Genomic DNA, 21,996 nt, shown 5'->3' on the forward strand with positions numbered 1-21,996 from the left:
GTGTGTGTGTGTGTGTGTGTGTGTGTGTGTGTGTGTGTGTGAAAGAAAAATGTAGATAAACCAGGACAGAAAAATGTGAGATTCAGTTCAGTGTTAACAAGGTAGATGTGAACACAAAGAACTTTTTTTTTTTTACTTTGCAGAAAAACAAACTTTGTTATCTTCAACAGAAATGTGCATCCACAGACCTTGTCTGTCTCTCTCCACTGAAGGACATCAGCTTGATAAAAGATTTACGTTCTTTTTACATGGGAAACTTTATGTGCAAAGTCAACAAACTAAGTATGAAGATTTCACCTTCGATAAAGAAATGAGTTATAGTTTTTTAGAAAGCCCTGATGATCATCTAAAGTTTGGAGTTTACAGTGGAGGTGTGACATGTTAACATATCGTTATAACCCCAGAAGACAAAATAAAGCGAAGCTGATGAGATTTTTTTCCCCTTTTTTAGTTTAGAAAGTGATGGTTTATATGTGTTGAAATGTGGGTCTGTGTCAAGGTTAGGAAGAGTTTTTAATTTATCTGTTGTATTTCTTGATCAAGTTTCACTACGACTGAATTGACAAACTAACAGAACAACCTTATCCTCATATATATATATATATATATATATATACACAGCTATTTACAAAAAGCTGCATGACCATTTACAGCTCGTCCAGTGCAACCTGGAGCAGGATTAATATGATATTTTCACCAGAATAATTACATAATAAAGAATTAGAGTTGCTTTAAGACAGCAGCAATCCACTTTGGTCTTGGTCCAGCTCAGACCAGCTGTTAACCCATCAGTCGGGTCAGATTGATTTTGTACTTTTCCAAACTGGTTTACTTAAAGAGCTGTCTTCAGCAGAGTCGGAGTCCTTATTTGTCCTTCGCGTCTCATGTGGTACATGTGGTGGAACGAAATTATGTACATCCAACAATAAAATGTAAAAGAAAAACAGTAATAAGATCTAAGATATACAAGAAAAAACATCAGCTAAATATACACCAAGCACTAATAGCATAAAAACATTACGTCGAACAACAGCACGAGCATGAGTCTGTGTGAGCAAGTATGACACTGACTGTTCAGAACAGTTCCACAGAACCGCACATCAAAAGATCTGATCTATCCTTTTTATTTGAGCTCAACCCCATTTAACCATGCACTTTAGTACAAATATGTGCTAATCCAAACCAAGGCTTGTGACATATTCACTCACAACTAAACAGATTGACAACTTATGTTTAAATAGTTTGAACGACATAAAATGTACACAATACGAACAACAAGAGACATTTGATTATTTAAGCAAAGGATGAAAAAAAACTATTCAATTTTTGAAAACGCGAACAGAAGAATTTTCCAGGGTGGAATAAACGAAAACAGATAAAGAGTGGTGTTCTGTTAATATGATGGAGGGATGGTTTTTGTGGTTGGGGGTCCAGCAGGTGAAGACATAATTGTGGTTAAGGCATGCTTAATCCTGTCAGGAGGAGGATGCGGGTACCAGCAGGAGAAAAAGGACTTCAGAGAGTCTGCTGGATCTTATCTACATGGTTCCATACCATACCTGCAGGTCAACTCCCCTGAGGCATCAGCCAATCACATTCCCTGACTTCAGTGAATTATTTATTTATTTTATTCTCCTAACTTATTCCTCAACAACATACATGTCAGTAATGGCAAACAGGTCTGAAGCATAAAGTCAGAACAAACTGTCTGAATAATTTTCATTTACATTTCCCCTACGTGTTTAGAACTCTATCCATCCACATCAGATCTAAAACTGTCCAGCCTAATATGCATTACGTGCCAAAAGATGTGATTTAGTAAACATACGTCTGAGTGAAATTTCTTATAAAAAAAACATACAGAAATGTTATATTTATTTTAATTTTTGACCTGACCATCAAACTCATAATGTAGCAAATGTCTCCTGAAAAGTTCTTTAAAACAAATCTCAATTTGGAGAATAAAAAAATCCTGATGCATGCTCAATAATCCAGGTAGAAAAATCCAAAAAAGTTAAATCTGGCAAACTGGTTGATCCACTCTGAGAAGGTGCTATTTAAGAGACTGAGCTGAATACAGCACCTCAGACTGAGGAAGTCTCTCGGATGAGAGACGAAACGTTTCTACATTTTTTTTTCTTTGTTTTTTTTTTTTTTTGAATGTCCAGAGGACCAGATTGAATTTTTTGGAGAATAAAAAAAAGTTTAAACACTTTAAAATTTTGGTTATACTCAAATTTATTACCTGATACTTCAATCCTTTGATTGAATCACATGGGTCATGAATTTTAGCCATTTAAATCAAAACTATTCTCGGTTCAAGGATTAGTTGAGGTATGCGTGGATGATTTAGCAGCTATTTAAAATGATGTTTGGGATTTTCATATGTAAAATAGCATACTTTTTGTTTCATAAGTTTATTTATTTATTTATTTTTACTCTGGATTGATTTTAGATACTGTTTGATAAAAAATAAATAAATAAAAAATAAAGTTTCATCCATTTTACGTCATCCGGGGCCATTTATTTTCAAGCGCTCTAATTCGGTGAAACATTGCCCCCTGGCGGTGGATACTTGAGCCTGCAGGCCTTTTCCTCCGTCTCGGTAAAGTAGACGTGGCAGTGACGTCACACCGAAAATTACCCGGATCGGAACTTTAACTACACGGTTGAGTTCTTACCAGAACCATTGAGGACTCTCGAAACTGGGTGTGATGTCGATTCAAGTGAGTCGAAACAGACATTTGTTCTCTTTTAAATAAAAATAAACGTGGTGGTGTTGGTTTAGAGCGAAGTTAATGCACGGTAACGGTGAGGGAACAGGGCGAAAAGCCTGCTAGCTTTCTTTAGCCGACGTTAGCCGGTTAGCCGGTGAGGCCGAGATCAGCTGTGCGTCGTAATGGTTCTTCCAAGTCCAGAACATGTCATTCTTATCTATTGATATTAATACTTAGCTCTTCTGGGATTGTGTATGAATCAAAGTTATTTATCTTTGTACCGGTCCTCTTGTTTCGCTCTGTTTACGGTTGATGAAGCTGATCAACAGAGTAACGGATGTTCTTTTCCTTCCTTGTCGCAGACATGTTTGTCCATATGTTTATGAAGAATACCCCCCCTTGGGTGTGAGAAGGGTTCGTGTTTGCTCTTCATCAGGCAGACTTGAGGAGGACCCTGCGGTCTTTGGTTCGGAACAGCCTTGCGAGGTGACACTTTTACCGGCGTCAGGATGACGTGCCGTGACCGAACCATCGAGTTTCAGTCGGCCTGTAAATCTCTCCAGGGCAGACAGGTATGTTGGAGTAAACTAACAGCACATTAATGACTGTATTGTTTAATGTTAAAATCAGGCTAAGTTATCCCAATGTTCATGTCTAGCTCAAGTGCTTGATTATCCTTTAATAACTTCATATAAATGTTTGGTTACTTTTGGTTTTGCTTTGTTTTTTGTTTATTTTGTTTTGGTGTCTTGTTTGTGTTCCACCTCTGTTAATCTGTCATGGTATGGTTCTTGATTGGCCTGTTTTGGACATTATTATAATCACAAACAAACAGCACTCAAGCAACTGCATAATTCAATTCAGATCAGTTTATTTATACAGCGCCATGTCACAACAGAAGTCGTCTCAGGGCGCTGAACAGAAACATTCATAAAATAATAATTTAACACTATTTCTCTGAGGAGCAGACTGCTCGCAGAACTCTCATCTTGAGCGAGCATGAAGGTGACAGTGGAAAGGAAAAACTCCTTCACGAGGAAGAAACCTTTAGCAGAACCAGGCTCATTAAAAAAACTGCACACTTTGTTAAAACAGAACACTCATATTAATATTATAGACAAGTTTGGGGGGAGGGAACTCAGCATGGTTTAAAATGGTAACACAAACAAGAAATTACCGTCTGGTAATTTACAAAACTCTTAACCCAACACATGATTTTTTTATTTCATGACCTTTTATTCTTAGTTTAAATCTCATGATTTATTCTTTATTTACCCCTCTCAGAATGGAGTCCAGCCCAGTAAACCAGCTCTTAATGCCCTCAAGCAACGCAGCGACTTCACACTTATGGCCAAGTAAGATCCTCGCAGCCTTCTTATGCGTTTGCATTTTAGAAATATTCTATTTGTCTTACTGCATGTTAAGTAGACTAAGTGATCAGTTTCTGTTAGTGCATGGTTAACTATAGAGTCAAAGTTACATGTGATATAATCTTTTAAATCTATTTTAAACTAGCAACATTTAAATTTCCTCAATATGTGAATACTTAAATAACTTGCATCTATGTTTTTCCCTTGTAGGAGAATTGGAAAAGACTTAAGCAATACATTTTCCAAATTGGAAAAGCTCACTATTTGTAAGTGTCTCGTTTTATATTCCTTCAGCGGGAAAACTGTTTTGTATTGTTCAAAGTACTCATTTTTTGCTTGTTGTTGCTTCGATGTTCTAGTGGCCAAAAAGAAATCTTTATTTGACGACAAGGCAGTGGAGATTGAGGAGCTAACCTACATTATTAAACAAGTGAGTTAAGTTAGTGTTGGGTTTATAATATTTTTCAAACGATTGCCGATGTTTCATTAAGACTCTGATTCCTGCTTTGTGTTTATGTTTGCAGGACATTAACAGTCTGAACAAACAGATTGCACAGCTTCAGGACTTGGTGAGGTCTCGTGGTGCTCCGAGTGGCCGGCACATCCAAAGCCATTCTAACACAATAGTTGTATCATTACAGGTATTCTAAATTCATAAACTTCTCATTTGTTTTAGATATACATAAACAAAATTAGGTCAAAAGAAGTGCAGGCTAAAAAAAATGTAGATACATAAGTTTCAAATACAAACATTTTAAAGTTATTTTACTTAATTTTGTCTTATTTTACTAAAAAATACTCCTTTAGATTTGGTCTGCATTAAACTGAATTCAACTGAAATGTGTATTTTCTTGTTTTCAGTCCAAGTTGGCTTCAATGTCGAATGACTTCAAATCCGTGCTAGAAATCAGAACTGAGGTGAGAACTGAATTTTACTCAAATGCAAAAAGCACATTTAGAAGTAGAGTTTTGAATTCATTTGACTTTTTCTTTATAATTTTCTGTCGTTCGGCTCTTCCGTAGAACCTGAAGCAGCAGCGTAGCAGGAGAGAACAGTTCTCCCAGCCTCCCGCGTCGTCTTCACCTATGATGGCAAACAACTTCAGTAAGTCCGAGTGCGTCTTGGCTTCAAGCCTGCTGTCACGAAAAATCAATCTTACAGGTGTCTCGTTTTAAATTTGTGGCAACAAAACGGCGTGTATGTGTATCTTCATTCTAACGTGAACACGTCTAAACCTCTGATTATTGGCTGAGAGAAAATACTTAAACATTTTGTATCGTTTGAGCAAATATGAAAACAAGTGTTGATGCTGCTAGTTTTTTTTTTAGCCGAACACACCTTTATTGTTGTAGGTGTTGTTACACGTCTGCTTGCTGAACGCTTTGCTTTAACGGGCTACTGAACAAAGATCGTCCTAAAGCCCGGGGAGCTCTCGTCCACAAATGCTTTCTATAAATGACGTTAACCTGCTAAATAAATGGTGTTTCTACAAATTAATTTGGACTGAATTTGGAACAGTTCCTCGATGTAAACACATTGAACCGATGGCTGTGAAGTTTAGTCTGCCTAAATTAATGGAGCTTCATTATGATCTGTTTGTTTAAAACATCTAGTTTTCTACAACTTCAGGTAGTATCTTACTGAACTGTCAAAAGTCGAGTTGGTAATTCAAATTGTGATCAAATTGACAAATTACATTGAATTATTGAAAATCTTGAGATTTTTTTTGAAAACCATGGTTTATTTTCAAGTGAATGGCTTGCAAAAATGTACCCGAGACCACACACATCACTTTGTTGTCCACGTCTGACGCAGCTAAGCCTGCTTTGTAATTTACAATTGTAATTTAATTTACTAGAGATCACAGACTACACAGATTGAGCTTGTTGCAGCTCCTTAGACTGAAGAAGTCTTCTGGATAAAAGACGAAACATTTCAACAAAGAAGAATCCCGCCAGAGGACATGACTTAATCTTTAGTCAGGTCCAGACTTAACAACTTAACTAGAGTACACTTTGAAAGGCCTTTTTTTTTTTTTTTTTTAGTAAATATTATTTGGGGAGCCTCAGATGTTTTGACTCCATTGCAGGTTTACAGGTGATGACACTGAGAATGTTTTGAGCGGACGTGTCATACTTTTATTTATTTTGAGCATGTTAAAATGTAAGCAAAAATCCTGCAAGCCTCTGCAACTCACACAAGCAAATTGAGAAGCCCTGTGAACATTTTGAGACATTTTGGAGATTCCTTCATAAATACAGTTTGCCAACTAGTCGACAAAAGTATCAGTCCGGTGAGATACTACCTTAACAGATGATGGTGGAGCCATTCAGTCTTTTGCCTCAATTGTGCATTAATTGTCCATTAAACCTCAATGATCAAATAGTTAAAGAATGTGCTTAAATAGAGCCCAATTGCTTTCCAATGAAAACAATGAAAACAATATTCCAATTACAATCAAATGTTGTGCGATTAAAATTTATTGCATATCTGCCCTGAGCATGCTGCTTCGTTCCTTGACAAGCTGTGGTAGGGAACTGCTTAGTCCTTGTGAATGATTATCACTGTATTTGGTCCTCTGTAATGCAAAAATTAAAAAATATTTTAGGGAGCCGCAAAAAAGGGGCCCAGGAGCCGCATGCAGCTCGCGAGCCGCGCAATGACTACCAGGGCTATACAACCACAAATTTAAAAGGTATTTCCCTGGAACGCTTGCCTCTCACAGCGGGCATGACTAGCTACTGTGTATGCCCGCTGTTTTTTTCTGCTTTGCCCCTGTTAAATTCAGACTTGCGTTCCAATCTTGTTGATCATGGGTGTGTTGTTTTACCTGTTGTTCCTTTCAGAAAGCTCAGTCCTGATGCAGGATGAGTCTCGGAGCATGGGGGACGTAGCCATCGATGTGGACTCTCAGAGCACCTCATTAATGCTCATTGATGAGCAGGTAGACTGTTACATTTAGACAAATACTATTTCAAGATGGACGTGCAGTGGTGGTTTCCTTGCTGAAGTATTAAACAGGAACACTCGGTCATTTTTTATTATGTTGATTGTTTTGCCATTCAAGGACTCGTACATCCAGAGCCGTGCAGACACCATGCAGAACATCGAGAGCACCATCGTGGAACTGGGTTCTATATTTCAGCAGCTGGCACACATGGTTAAAGAGCAGGAGGAGACGGTCCAGAGGTGAGGTGGAAAGAGTGAAAAACAGACTGCATCATTTATTTCTAGTTCTGTTGACCAGTGAAATCACTTCACAGTGCAAGGACGGCATTTTGCACATGTTCACATGAGCTGACATTTAAAAATTAAATAGGTAGTAAACTGGACTGTTTGGTAAATGAAAATAAATGACCAGAAGATTAGTAAATAATATATAGACATCGAACATTCTGTCATGGCTGAAAACGTTACAACATTAGGATGAATTTATCAGGAGTAGAAATCTTGAAGCACCTCACAACTCTGTTTAATTTTACTATTCAGGAGGCTGCAGCGTGAATATATAATCATCTATGCATTCTTAGTACTTTGAAACTGAAGGACCACGTCTTATTTTACATAATTTACATATTTTCATGATTAATAAAGAGTGCAGAGTAACAAATGTCGAATATATAAAAAAAAAACAATAATCGCAGGTTGTTTACTAACAATTAACACAGATTTGAACAGAAAAGCTAATGCAGTTAGCCTCGTCATTGGAAATGATTACGCAAATCAAATATTTCAAAGTTTTCACTAATGCCAGTCATGTTATAACTTTAACTATTTACAAACGCATTTTCTTCAGGGTTCAGTAATGAAACTAATGACAAATATGTGAAAAAAGATTTACAATGTGGTTCTACAGGAAGCTACAGTAACTTTTAGGACAAAGGTCGCTGCGCAACAACTGCCAACTTTCAAAGTATCACAAAAATGAAACGTGTTCAAAGCCGTGTGTTTTATGAACCGTATCTCATCTTCATCATTCTTAAAAATGACAAAAATGAAATTTGACGGCCATGTCTTCCTTCCTTCTCGCCTCCTCGCAGGATTGATGCCAATGTGGAGGACACACAGCTGAACGTTGAGGCCGCTCACACGGAAATCCTCAAATACTTCCAGTCGGTCTCCTCTAACCGTTGGCTGATGATCAAGATCTTTCTCGTTCTTGCCATTTTCTTCATCATCTTTGTCGTCTTCTTTGCCTGAAAATAAAGACCAGCTGAAGGGAGGGGGGAAACGTACCGAATCAAAGCTAAAGTTGGACCGGGACATGCATCATTATCAAAGGACGGACTTCTTTGCAAGGGTTTAACGGAGGCTTGTGATTAAAACTAATACGGACCTTTCGGTTACTTCCAAGCCATGGACTCTTGATTCAACTGTTTGGTGACGAATGACCCAAATAAAATTGTGTGTGGAGCAAAAAGCCTGCTCTGTATCGACCAACTATTGTTAAACATTTATTCAAAATGGCTGTAATTTAATAGTTTGATTCTGCAAACTTTTTTTTTGTTTGTTTGTTTGTTTACCCACTTTATATCATATTTTTTTAATTACTTCAAAGCCAAACAATAGAACTGGACTCTGCGCTTCTGTTATTTTGCCTCCATCGTCTTTTTAGCAGCAGATTTTGTCTTGTTCTCAGCAATTCTTAATTCACCACTTTTCATTTGAGTTTTTTTTTTTAAATCTTTATTCCAGTTAAATGTTGTTCCTTTCCAAGTTGTTTTTGCCAAATGGGTACTCTTAAACTGTGACATAAAGCTAAAATGCTCGAGAAGGCAGAGCCATCTGAACTGAACTTAGTCATACAGAGGTTGGTTATATTAAAATAGCATTTTAATGGAAACCGACTAGGACCAGTCAGGCCGGTTTGAAGTGATTTAAAACTGCCACAGAGCGTGTCGGCGCTTATGAAGGGGTTTCTCTGGATGGAGACGACCCGCTAATGAAGTGATTTGATCCACCAGATTCCCTGGAAGTGTCTGGTTGGATCTCAGTTGTAGTTTCTCCCTGTCTTTTTCTCTAATACAATTATTTAAACAACCATTACTTTCAAAAGAAAATAATGGTTTCTATTTTCTCCCAGTTTTTTAGACAAACGCCTTGACTTCCTTCATTGTAAAAAGTGCAAATAGTTATGATGTATTGAAGAGAGTGCACAATAATAAAATAAAAATGGGATGCTGGCACTGATGTTTGAGATCTTCTTGGGATAAGAGGATGGGAGTGATGTCACAGGAGCCGCCTCATATTCAGTTTGACACCACAGAGGAACGTTGCCTGTGTTGAGATGTTCCTCAAGTTGTGCCTTGACCTTCATCAACAAGCTTCTGGTGGAAATCTGTTCTCCCTACAGACTGAACGTCTAAGCTGCTCGTTCACACTCAACTTTTGTCTTCATGGTTACAAATGTGTACATATATATTTAAATATAGTCAAAGCAGAACAGACACATTTATGAAAAGGCACGGCTTTAATCATAGAAAACGATGTTTATTTCAAATACATTCACAATAAAAAAAAGCTGACAGTTTTAACTTCTTGCAATGGTTTTGTTCGAACTGAACTGAGAACAGAAGCTGCAAATGCTGGACGAGCCTCCCTGTTATGCTTAATGTGTTTGAAGGAACATTGCATGAGATGTTTTCATTAATCATCAGGGGTTCTTGCATTTTATTTAATTTTTGAGCTATCCAAAGACTGCACATGGTTCGAGAGTCGTCATGGTTAAATTCTTTACATAATGATTTTACACAGCTATTGGGTGTTGAATCAGAAAAGGATTAAATTTAATATAATACCTCGCTCGTTCAAATACTTGCTGGTGAACCTGCTAAACTAACCTGAGCTACCTTTTTTGGTTGATTTTGTAATAAATGCAAATGTGACTTTTTTTTACAGCTAAAGTAGAGACAATGTTGAGGAATAAATTCAGCCTGCTCCTTGTCAGCGTGTTATTTGCTGTGGGTAAAAACTGTTTGGTTCTTAACCACCAGCTCAAAATAAAAGCCTGAGCTCTTTTTAAAATGGTTCTAAAACTCATTAGCAGGTAAATGGCTGATCATCTTTGTATTTATTTGATCACCCATGAGCACTCTGTTCCAGTGGGGTGATCTCTGGCATGCTCTTGCTCCTTCCCTTCCGCGCCCTGACCCTCATGGCCTCCTCCTCTCCTCCTTCATCCTCCTCGTCAGACCAGTCCATCTGCTGCTGCAGATTGGCCCTGGAGCCTCTCAGGCCGCTGCCCCTGAACATCTGCCCCGTGCAAAACTTCGAGCGGAAAGTAACGAAGGAGAGACTCTTGCTGCGCTGCTGCTTCTCGTAAAACGCAGCCGGGGCGTGCCCGTTGTCGTCCGCGTTAACCTCGTCCACACAGCTGCGCAGCACTGTGCGAAACAGGCGGGGGACCTCGTGGACCTCGGGCTCCATCTGCGACACCAGCCTCCTGAACCTGCAGAGGGAGGAGCAGGTTTCGATCAGGGTTATTTAACAACCAGAGTGAAACAAACTGGAGGTGCCACCCTTGACAAGGACCCTGAAACGCCCCTCCACACCACTGTCAGAACAAGACCCTGATGGCTTTGAGCTGAAGCTCAAAAACTTGTATATGAACATAAACCGTAATCATTTCATAAGTCTCTGTTGAATAGTTTAAAGATAAATGTTGACAGCAGTGAGCATGCCGCGATGGCAATTTGTATTTGAGCATTTTAAACTTGGATTAGACTGAGTAATACAATCTTAGTTATTTACTGACATAAATATGTATTTATATCCTTGTAGGTGATACTGTACAGGTGTTTCAGTTCTGTCTTGGGTTGTAGCCAATTACATTTCAGAAGATCTAAAGGTATCAGCATATTATTGCTTATATGGTGTTAAATGGATTAGCTGAAGGTCCATCCTCTTCATGTTCTATGCTGCAGTGTTACATAAAATTCATGCAAATTTATATAATCTATAATGACTTTGTCTTTTCTATGCTGCATCTAACTCCGTAGCTTTGTCCTTTGATCATTATTAATTTTCTGCTTTTATCTGCCTCAGCTGCTATACTTTATGCATCAATAACCGCTTTTGAAACTTGTTTTCCTTACTTGCATCCCCTGCTAGTGTCTTGTGTTTCCTACCTGACGATAACAGGCCCGCACTGTGCAGGGGGGATTTGGGCACAGAGGTCCTGCAGCTCCAGCAGGTCGTTGGGAGTGAGCTGGTAGGGCTGAGGGGTCGGGTTGTTTGCCAGCCAGCTGTAATCGGCTGTGGACGAGGAGCTCCGGCGGCGACGCCGACCTTCCGCGGCCCTCTCCAACCGGATGCGTTCAGTCCGCTTCACCATGGCCCCCAGCTCCAGCATCAGCGTGTTGGTCACCAGCTCCTGTGTGGAGCGCTGGCCTGGCACTTTGGGTTCAAGGGAGAAAACCGCAGACCAGGGAAACATCTGGGGAAGATAGGATTATAAAATATACTCAGGAGTCAGAATAGAAACGACTTAAATTTACCTCCAGCAGAAATAATAAAGAACATGCAAACTGTTGCTGAACAATACAAAACAAATATACAGTGATTGTTATAAGTAGTCTTACCTTCATTAAAATGGACAAACAAGCTTGTTAGTGTATTCTTGTTGGACCGAAATCCACAGGTTGTTTGCCGTCAGATGAAAGGGAAAAGCAGATGAATGAGAGTCCGGCTGGTGGTACACAACTACCTGACTGCCTGGCTACCGCTGGCGGTCCCTGGCAGACAGTGCGTGTACTCTGGAGGGGTGTGCGTGCTGTGAGTGTGTGAGATTGGGATTGCGAATATGTGTCGTCCTTTATTAATATAGATTGAGTGATGAGATGAGCTTACCTCATGACATTAGTGTTGGCCTGAGTGTTCTGGTTATGTCCGTGTGACTGAACTCGGGTTATGTAACATCATGAGGTTGTGTTGAATTAGATATTTAGATTTAATTGAAATTTGCTTTAACAGCTATTCTGAGCAAGGCCAGATTGAATTGCTGCTTTTGTAAAACAACCTCAATCTAAAAGATTTCATGGCATTTCATGCCTATGCTATGTTGTTATCAGTTTCACATTATTTACTCAGAATCCTATAGTTGTTTGAAATAAAAAAAAAAGCAAAAGCAGCAGCTACGTGTAGCACTTTTGGTTTAGCCCGGGGTGCCTCTGGCAAGATTTTATTTATTGTTTCTACTGAAATGACTGAAATGCAAAATGTTAAGGGGGAAAAACTAGCGCTCACATGATGAAACGTTTCAGATTGGAGTTGTTTTAAGACATAAGCCATCCACCTTTGACCTTGAATAGTCATTAGCTCATGAATTTGGTTAGAATTAAAGTATTTGTTTTCCAAATTGAGGTCTTGCAAGGAGCTAAGCACAACAGGTAAGATGAGAATTGTTCATAATTTTGCCACAGAACTTCACTACTTAAGATCTGAACGATCCTTTTAATGTACAGCTGTGTGGATAGTTTCATGTCAAACCACATTCACAATGTCTGACAGAATCAGGTTCATGTTTCATACAACACACCTGCTACAAACCTTTAAAAAAAACCAGCCAGTCCGAGACACTGTCTCCCACAGGGCAGACAATAATCCTTCAAATTACCCGGCTGTTATTGCCCAGCATTACACTGATATGACATAACAACCCAGGTAATAATTTTGCCACGCACCTGTAAACCCTCAGGTGCTGTCTGTCTGTGAAACCGGCTGTCATGTGGCTCTGTGTGTGAGGAACATTAGGCTACTTCCTGGGTTTCCACACCACTCAGCACTGAGCCACCAAATCCCAGATTACATTCAAATCCAGAGCCTACCTGGAAGAATGATCGTTTGGACAATTATAATCTAATTACTGGTGCCTACGCTCACCTCTGCTGCTATAACCAGGACACATTTACGAATATTATGATCAAAAGCATTTGATTAATAAACTAAAAACATATCAGTCGAAAGCTTACCTCTACTGTAGTTCTTCAGTTTTTAACAAAACAAAAAAACACAAACTGGGAGTGAAGAGAAGATGAGATGTAGCGGTTGAATCAACTAGTCGACTTCTGCATCTCACGAGTTTTTAAATTTCACGTAGACTAGTCGAAGTAACGTGATTGCTGGCTACAAAATGGATTCTTCCAAGCAGATGGAAAGCAACTCAGATTCTAGTTCATCATTGGCCAGTTTGAAACATGGTAGACCAGATATATTAAATGAAATACAACAAACAGTTTCTAGAATCAACTTTACAGTAAATTTATATGGGTTCCAGCATGGGGAATGAAATGGCAGACAGGATGGCTAAAGCGAGCAGCAATCAGGTACTGGTGATATTAATGTTATTTAGTATAACAGAAATAAAAGGTATAATAAAACAACAACAAAAAGAAAGATAGGTGGCAAAAGTTATGGGAGGAAGAAAGGAAAGGGTGGTGGTTTTATAAAATCCAAAGTAAAATTGGAGAAAGAACAGAAAGGAACAGGAGACAATTATTCCACGACTCAGAACTGGGCGCACTGGACTGCAGGGAAATGTGAGTGTGGGGAAGACGAGACAATACAACGCATTAGTTTGCATTGCAGGAGTTACCAGCTTCAGAGAAACAAATTAGTTAAGAATCTTAGTAATATGAAAATGAAATTGGACATTGTTGATTTATTACATAAAGAATTTGGAAGCAGAGGATATCAGGCTATATTTTACTATTCAAAATCGTGTAAGTTGTATAATAGGATTAAAGAAAAAAGAAGAGAAAGGGGAAAGGAAATAATTTTTCGTGTGGTCATGTGATGTACACTCCTTACCAGTTGGTGGCGGTAATGCTTCCTTCAGTTGTTTGCAACCGGCGCAATAATAATAATAATAATAATAAAGAAGAAGAAGAAAACGAAAAAGATGGAAGGCAAAGAGCAGGAACCTTGGCAAACAGGTAGATCAAAAGCGTGGAAGTATTTCACTAAAGATCACTCTTCTGGTTCGACTACCGTAATATGCAAAATCTGCAAAGCTGTGCTGAAGTACAACAATAGTACGACCTCGATGCACAATCATTTGAAAAGGCATCCGCAGATGACGCTAACTCCAGCACAAACCGCTTTCTCCAGTCAACCGTCAGTTACCTCCTTCATCAAACGACCAGGACACCGGCAGCAGCAAATCACCAATTTACTGGTGAGCGAACTTTATTTAATCCACCATCCCCCGCCCCGCTTTTTTAGTTTAGTTTTTTACGTGCCATTTTAAAACAGGCACGTTTCTTTCAATTTTGCAGCTAAATAATAGTTTTGGTTTTCCTGTAATTTATTTGCAGCATGATAAATGGTAGGAGCATAAATATACTCTTCTCTTTTTTTTTTTTGTTATGTTGCATAAATTACGTTTTTTTTTTCCTGTGAATATGGGTAATATGGCGTCTTGAGCCCCTATGACGTCACAACGACTAGTCGACTCGATTTATCGACTCGGCTTTATAAAATATGAAGTCGTGCACACTGCTGATTATCTTCTTGTGGGAAGCCCAAAATATTTCGTTATATTTAGCTAAAAAAAATTGTTTCACCTCTTTTGAGAGACATCCTAATTTTTCACTTTGATGACACAATATCTTTACAAAAATATGACTTGCTTTGGTTAAGACTCAACAGTCATGGAGTCTGTAGTTGCGGTCTTGAAGCGAGACTCTTGACTGGTCTGCCGTTTGTGCAGAAATATCTTTTGAGATGTTTGCAAAAGAACAATTTACCTTAATCCTAAAGCCTAAACAGAGACTTTGGTTTTCAGCTCACACCATCTCAAACATTAAACGGAGCTCAAACTTGTTGGAAGTTCCACATTAAAAAGTTGGTAACAACCTCTTTTAGTCATAATCTCACTGTGAGTCATATTCCTGTTACTAAAACACTGCACTGCATACACAGATGCTGAGTAATTTATAAGCAACCAAAACTTTACATTAAAAACAGAAGCATGGGGATGGAATATATTACTCCAAATAAAAATGTACATTTGATATTTTACAATTTTTACATGAAAATAAAACATCCAGTGGTATGTTATATTTATGAGATACAAAGTCAAAATTTCAGCTTTCAAAGTCATAAGTATGAGATAAAGTCACAATTTTGACTTTGAAAGTCATAATTATGACTTTGTATCTTATAATTATGTATTTGAAAGTCAGAATTATTCATTCATTCAACCTTTGTTTAGACTGGTTAATCCCATTGAGCCTCGAGGACTCATTTACAAGAGTCCTGATTTCAACAAAGAGTGATGACAACAATGGACAACAGCAACAACAATAGACAGTCATAAAAAGGCATACAGATTTATTAATTTTTTTACAAATAAGATGGCCAAAAAAGTAACAAAAACAGGTAAATTATAAAGCAGATTATAAAGCATTATTATTACTTACCAGGTAATAAGGCATATTATTACTTTGAAAGTTGAAATTATGATTTTGAATGTCAAACTTATGACTTTGTATATCTCATAATAATTGTATAATAATAATTGTAACTTTTAAAATCAAAATTTCAATTTTCAAAGTTACAATTATGAGATACAAAGTCATAAGTTTGACATTCAAAGTCATAATTTCGACCAACAGTCATAATTTCAAATGACTGTTAAAGTCGAAATTATGACTTTGAATGTCAAACTTATGACTTTGTGTCTCATAATTATGTCGTTGAAAGTCGAAATTATGAATTTGTATCTCATAATAGAGACTAACCTGTATGAAGGTTGACTGAATGAACAATTATGGCATTCCATTGTACTTAAAAAAAAAAAAAGTTTTCATTTCTTTTCATTGGTGGAAACGGGCTTCCAGACAAGGGCTTACTGTGTGGCGCCATTTCCACTTCTGCTGCGCAGGTGACTGGAAGTTAAAAAGTGTCTGTAGTTTGGAGATATTTTAAGGTAAACACGGATGACATTAAAAAAGTAGATCATCTGCCGTGCTCAGCTAAACTGTTGAGAGGAGGGGCGAACAACAGCAGCTTCGGCACAAGTAATTTGATTAAACACCTGAAGATGAAACATGAGCAGAGTTCAAAGAGTTTGCTGCTTCTAGCAGCTCATTACAACAAACTCTGCAGAAAGTTCTCCAGAAACATAAAAATATGACTCCAGACAATCCACGTGCAGTAATAACTGAAACTCTTACTCAATTCATCGCTCTTGACGAGTGACGACCAGCTGTTTTCAATGGTGAATGATACTTCATCGTGGTTTCAACATTTGACAACATGTTGACAACATCAACAACAACATCAACATTTCGGTTCAGTTCAGTTTCCAGGAGGGCTCAGTTCTGTTAATTTTCGGTACAAAAAATGCCAAAATGAAGACTTACAAAACGTTTATTTTGAAAATATGCCCAGTAAACAATACGTTTGTATAAAAATAAATGAAAGCAACCCATTTGGATGATATTTTAAATAAACTGCACTCTTTACAATAAAGAAACTATACTAACAATAAGAAAAATCTTAATAAATACAATAACAATCCGAACAGTAAGCAGACTTCACAGACTTCTTAGCTGGAGGTGATCTCTGGTGGATTTCCCTGAAGAGGAAGAAGACTCAGCTGCTATCTCTGTCCCAGACTGGAAATAAAACACAAAGAGGTAAAAAAAAAAAAAAAAAAAGAGTTAATAAGATTATAATTTTAAATTAAAAAAAGTTAATTAGATAATAATAATAAAATAACAAAACCTCTTGAACGGTCATCATTTGTTATGAGGTAGGGCTTTAAATTGGGTCCAGGGCTTGTTGACAATATCAGTTTTAGCTTTTTCATAAAGTGCTGCTACAACTTTTTGGCTGAATTGTTGACGTGACGAGATGTCGTAGCGGGGCTCAATAACTTTAAAGTCGGTGCATCACCAACAGAATTCGGACGTAGATCCAGAGCTTTAAACTCCTACAGCTTGTGTTATTGCTTTGCACCGATCTGAAGTACCTGATAAATGTTGTTTAAATGCTGCTGTTATCAGTCTTTGCACCAACCAAGAGACGTTCACGTTCGGATGACGTCGTTTCAAGCGCGTTAACAAGTTAGACGTGTTGCCTGCTGCAGATCCAATCTTTGTGAAACAACGTCGACACACGGCTTTGGTTTTGCGCTTGTCTTTTAACAAGAAAGCCATAATGTTCCCCAACAGGAGACCGCAACGAGATGCTAGGCTGCTAATGCTACACGTGCTGCAAGATAAGAGCGCCGTGCTGAAACACGCTTAGGGACTTTAGTTCCGTGGCGCATAATCTCTCGTTAATTAAATTTAATTAATGAAAAAAATAACTGAAACCGTACGCACGTGGACCGAACCGAACATGCCGTACTGAAACGGTTCAATACACCCACGTGTACCGTTACACCCCTACTGCTGCCAGAGTCTTAACTGGAGTTAGTAGCAGAGATCATATCTCTCCAGTTTGAGCTTCTCTTCATTGACTCCCTGTCAAGTCCAGAATTTAATTCAAAATCTTACTTCTAACCTACAAAGCCCTCAACAACATAGCTCCATCTTATATTCGAGAAATTATTGTTCCATATTTTCCTAACAGAGCACTTTGCTCTCAGACTGCAGGCTTACTTGTGGTTCCTAGAGTTTCCAAAAGCAGAATGGGAGGAAGATCTTCCAGTTATCAGGCTCCTCTCTTGTGGAACCAACTTCCAGTTTCTGTCCATGAGGCAGACACATTGTCCAGTTTAAAACTGGGCTTAAGACTTTCCTTTCTGATAAATCCTATAATTAGGGTTGGCTTTTTATGCTGCTATAAGCTTAGACTACTAGAGGACAAATTGACCTAATTTCCTTAAATGAGTTGTTAAAATTGAATAGTTTCCATTTGATACTATATCTTTCTCAACATGTGATTCTCATCCTGCCATTGTGTATCTGTTCCTCTTTCCTGTTCCTCTCAAACCCAGCCGGTCGAAGCAGATGGCCACTTGTCCTGAGCCTGGTTCTGCTAAAGGTTTTTCCTCATGAAGGAGTTTTTCCTTTCCACTGTCACCTTCGTGCTTGCTCAAGATGAGTGTCTGATGGAGTTAAATTCAAATCAGTCTGCTCCTCAGATCAATAATGTTAAATTATTTATATATATATATATGAATGTTTCTGTTCAGTGCCCTGAGATGACTTCTGTTGTGGTTTGGTGCTATATAAATAAACTGAATTGAACTGAATTGAATTGCATTCAGTTTGACTACAGATGTTTGGACAAACAGTGTAGTCCATTATCTATTATTACTTTTAATTACTGCACAGTGGATTACTGAAGAGTTTACCCTCCAGAGAGCCGTGTTACAGGCAGAGCAGCTTCAGGGTTCACACACTCCATAGCAGGTGCGTTTGACGAAAAGCTTCAGACGAGGAATATTCCCCAAAGTTCTGTTCATGTTGTGCTCAGAAGCAATGCTAAAAAAGATGATAAAGGCTCTGAGGGACACTTGCCTCCCCAACCTCCCGTGTTTTGCTCACACCCTCCAGCTGACTGTTATAACTAGGGGCTTCAACTCTGAGTGTAGCTCAAGTGATTTCTGTCGGATGTAAAATAGATGGACATTTGAAACACTCAACCGTAGCTTATTCCCAGACTGTAGCCATCTAGTTCTAAATAAAAAAAATGTTTTAAGTCATTGTGTAAGGTGTATGTTCTATCCTTACTCGGTATTGATGAGTACACAAACTGAAGTACATACTTGTACTCGGTTTGATTAAAAACCGGTATCGGGCCACCCCTAGAGCTTTAACAGACTACTCGAGTAATCGACAGGTCGATTCCTAGGACATCTATTGAGTTTTTAAATTTCACGTCGAGTATTCGCAGTGACGTCATTGTGTCATGTGATCTGCATCAGGCTACTAGAAGAAGCTACCAAATGAATTCCTCCCAGCAGATGGACTGAGCGGAGCAGGTCCAGTCTTGGCAAACAGGTAGAAATGCATCAATAGTCTGGAAATATTTCACTAAAGATGAATCTTCCAGTTCAACTACCGTAAGGAAACAGAAAATGAATCAACTTCCTGACTATTTGGAGCTCATTGCGAACCGGTGTTGCACCATATTCTGTGACCACCATATATTGTGACCGTAGGGGGCGGTGTTGCATGCACTGTTACAGGTCACAGAGTATGGTGTAACACCGAGTCCAATGACCGAACCAGAACCAGCTTCCTCTGACCTTGTTTTACAAACTAAAAGCAAAAAATATTAATATCTAAACCTATTAAAATAAACCTATAAACATATTAATCTCTAAAACTAAACCTAATGCGCACCACAGCTGGCGGTGGTGCGGGGTGGTCGACCGCCCTGCTGGTTTTAGTTTCGTTTTTGACGTGCTGCACATTATTTCTTTCACTTTTTCAGCTTAATAATAATAACTAATAGTTTTGGTTTTCCTGTGACTTATTTGCAGGATGATAAATGGTAGGGGCATAATATACTCTCCCAATGTTTTGTTGGTCTTTATTCTTTTTGTAAATAATAAATGACGTTTTTTTTTTTCATCTTGAGATCCTATGATGTCATCAACTACTCAAGTTCTACTCGACCTTTATCATGTTCGTGTAGAGTTTAAAAATTATGTAGTCGTTCAACCCCTAGCACCCCTAAAATATTATATTAACCAACTTTCATAGGCTTTGTTAAGCAGAATTTGTTATGCATTATATTGTAGCTTATTGCTCATACTGTTTCTGTCAGTTTAGACAGAGGATCTCTTGAGTTTCTTTTATTTACTAAAGAAATATAATTTATAGAAATATTGATTTATTATTAATCTATCCTTTTTTAGACTTTTTGACTGGCCACACACATTTGTACATGGTTGCATATTAAACAGTATGTGTCTATGTTTTTAGATGCAACACTAATTGCAAAGTACTTAAAATATGTAATAAACCAATATAATTGTACCATTTTCTATGCACCTTGAAATTTCAGTGTGAGCGTCGTGGGGGAAATGAAGAGCAAAACTGTGCAGAGGAGACCGATGACCCAGCTTCATCAGCATCTTCACCTCATCATGAATCATGGGAGAGCACCTCCAACCCCACAGCGATCGCTCCGAAACTGCGCCAGCCAAAAAGGCAGAGGGGTCACGACAAGGCCAACGGCACCGAAATAGAGGAAGATCTTGAGAGGGAGAACGTGGCATTGAGACGAGCAGCAACTAACACTTTTAGTACCAAAGATTCTGATGATCTCTTTGGCAAATATGTGGCCAGCAAGATGCGTCAAATAACCGATGCTGTGGAAAAAATGAAAGCAGAGCGATCTATAACTGCAATATTGTATGCGGCACAAGAAAGGAGCATGTTAGAAAACAAACCTCCGACAGAAGCTTGCGACCCGACACCGCAGCCAGCGTATCAGGATTTCCCACAACACACATCACATACAGACACACTAAATAGTCAAATTAAAGAAGAGGACAAACTCTTTCTATAAAGATAATTTATCTCACTTTTTGATGTTAAAAAGAAACTTTTTTTTTTACAACACATTTTAAAGAAGTCCTGTTCAAATGTGATCTGATCAGCTGCTTTTTTTAAAATTTTTTAAATAACTGATTAAAATGTTTTGAGTGTATTTTAACTGTTACATTAAAAAGTTGCTTTACTAAATCACTTCCTGCTGCCGCGTAACAGAGACTGCAGGTGAGACCAAGTATGTCTTTAATGTAGGGCTGGGCAATATGGACCAACATTGATATAGATATTTTTAAAGATAAATCGCAATATAATACGATGTATATCTCGATATTCAAACCTCTGCTAAGTTCATGGCACAAACCAACGCAGACACGATTCTGTTTTTAGTATTTTACATCGCTTTATAATGTAGCTGTTATTGTTTAGTTTTTTAATCAATTTTCTTTATTTTTTTCACTTTATATACTTTTATGATTGTCTACAGTTGTCATTATTGTCTACTTTTGTCATCATTCTTTGTTATCAGGTCTTTCTTGTAAATGAGTCCTTGAGGCTCAATGAGACCAATAAATAATTAATAATTGTATAAATAAAGGTGGAATGAATTTAAAAAAAATTCTTTCAGTAAAGTAAACAAAAATATATTTCTGAGTCAAAGCTTTGTCCCAGTTGTCACACATGGATATTTATTTACAAATGGCTGTAACTCAACTAAATGTCTAAAAAATAAACTATTTACCGGTACATAATCCTCTTCAGCTGCGCCGCCTTCACGTTAGTAAGCGTGTGTGAAGCAGCACGTGACGGAGAAGGAGGGCTGCGTGAAGATGGACAGGCAGAAAAAAAGAGAACTACAGAGTGATGTGACATAAAGCAGTGGCTTATCATATCTCTTAAGACACGGTCCCTCCCCAGCTACAGGCAGGAGGTGGAACACCTGGAGAGCTGGTGCAGAGAGAATAACCTTCACATCAATGTGAAGGAAACAAAAGAGATGATTGTGGACTTAAGAAGGAACAAAAACATCTACACCCCCCTGAACATAAGAGGATCTGTGGTGGAAGTGGTACTTGGGTGTACACATGAATGACAACCTCAGCTGGAGCAACACCAGCCTGATTAAGAAAGCTCATCAGAGAGACAACTTCCTCAGACGGCTGAGACGAGCTGGTCTGGGAAGCTCAGTCCATGGAGGCTGCACACAGTCTTCTGTGCAGCCTTCACCACTCTCTGCAAAGCTTTTCTTTCTGCAGCTGTGCAGCCTCCATGCCACACGTTGATGCTGGAGCACAGGATGCTCTCCACTGCACACCTGTAGAAGGAGGTGAGGACTGAGCTTCCCAGACCAGCTCGCCTCAGCCGTCTGAGGAAGTAGAGTCTCTGATGAGCTTTCTTGATCAGGCTGGTGGTGTTGTTGCTCCAGCTGAGGTTGTCATTCATGTGTACAC

The 21,996-nt window shown here is 38.5% G+C and overlaps 3 protein-coding genes across 4 annotated transcripts; 2 read left to right on the plus strand and 1 right to left on the minus strand.

Annotated features, from left to right (window-relative positions):
* The first annotated feature begins 2,644 nt into the window (after positions 1 to 2,644).
* On the plus strand, positions 2,645 to 8,508 carry stx5a (syntaxin 5A). 2 transcript variants are annotated; one of them, XM_037675788.1, is made up of 12 exons: positions 2,645 to 2,726; positions 3,080 to 3,289; positions 4,002 to 4,072; positions 4,298 to 4,353; positions 4,447 to 4,517; positions 4,612 to 4,728; positions 4,949 to 5,005; positions 5,111 to 5,192; positions 6,697 to 6,783; positions 6,935 to 7,032; positions 7,156 to 7,277; positions 8,129 to 8,508. In XM_037675788.1, exons 2-12 carry the CDS (start codon positions 3,227 to 3,229, stop codon positions 8,286 to 8,288), a joined length of 984 nt encoding a protein of 327 aa, XP_037531716.1. In that variant the 5' UTR covers positions 2,645 to 2,726; positions 3,080 to 3,226; the 3' UTR covers positions 8,289 to 8,508. The 2 variants fall into 2 exon arrangements, with proteins under 2 accessions (XP_037531716.1, XP_037531715.1); XM_037675787.1 differs by lacking the exon at positions 6,697 to 6,783.
* Positions 8,509 to 10,166: 1,658 nt separating this feature from the next.
* Positions 10,167 to 11,744, minus strand: zgc:162144 (RD3 domain-containing protein). The gene is made up of 3 exons (XM_037675789.1): positions 11,669 to 11,744; positions 11,216 to 11,523; positions 10,167 to 10,536 (listed from the first exon to the last, which is right to left on the minus strand). Exons 1-3 carry the CDS (start codon positions 11,672 to 11,674, stop codon positions 10,167 to 10,169), a joined length of 684 nt encoding a protein of 227 aa, XP_037531717.1. The 5' UTR covers positions 11,675 to 11,744.
* Positions 11,745 to 13,975: 2,231 nt separating this feature from the next.
* LOC119408683 lies at positions 13,976 to 20,564 on the plus strand. Its single transcript, XM_037675524.1, has 2 exons — positions 13,976 to 14,262; positions 20,058 to 20,564. Exons 1-2 carry the CDS (start codon positions 13,987 to 13,989, stop codon positions 20,562 to 20,564), a joined length of 783 nt encoding a protein of 260 aa, XP_037531452.1. The 5' UTR covers positions 13,976 to 13,986.
* Positions 20,565 to 21,996: the final 1,432 nt, after the last annotated feature.

This window comes from Nematolebias whitei, chromosome 4 (genome assembly GCF_014905685.2).
Source record: "Nematolebias whitei isolate Nwh7 chromosome 4, NemWhi1, whole genome shotgun sequence".
Classification (NCBI taxonomy): domain Eukaryota; kingdom Metazoa; phylum Chordata; class Actinopteri; order Cyprinodontiformes; family Rivulidae; genus Nematolebias; species Nematolebias whitei.

Bases quoted from the DNA above. Each gene is read 5' to 3' on its own strand.
- stx5a (XM_037675788.1), top strand. From the start codon at position 3,227: ATGACGTGCCGTGACCGAACCATCGAGTTTCAGTCGGCCTGTAAATCT. The intron at 4,518-4,611 runs GTGAGTTAAGTT...TTATGTTTGCAG, and splicing joins TAACCTACATTATTAAACAA to GACATTAACAGTCTGAACAA. The intron at 4,729-4,948 runs GTATTCTAAATT...TCTTGTTTTCAG, and splicing joins CAATAGTTGTATCATTACAG to TCCAAGTTGGCTTCAATGTC.
- zgc:162144 (XM_037675789.1), bottom strand. The intron at 10,537-11,215 runs GTAGGAAACACA...CTCCCTCTGCAG, and splicing joins TGCGGGCCTGTTATCGTCAG to GTTCAGGAGGCTGGTGTCGC.
- LOC119408683 (XM_037675524.1), top strand. From the start codon at position 13,987: ATGGAAGGCAAAGAGCAGGAACCTTGGCAAACAGGTAGATCAAAAGCG. The intron at 14,263-20,057 runs GTGAGCGAACTT...TTGAAATTTCAG, and splicing joins AGCAAATCACCAATTTACTG to TGTGAGCGTCGTGGGGGAAA.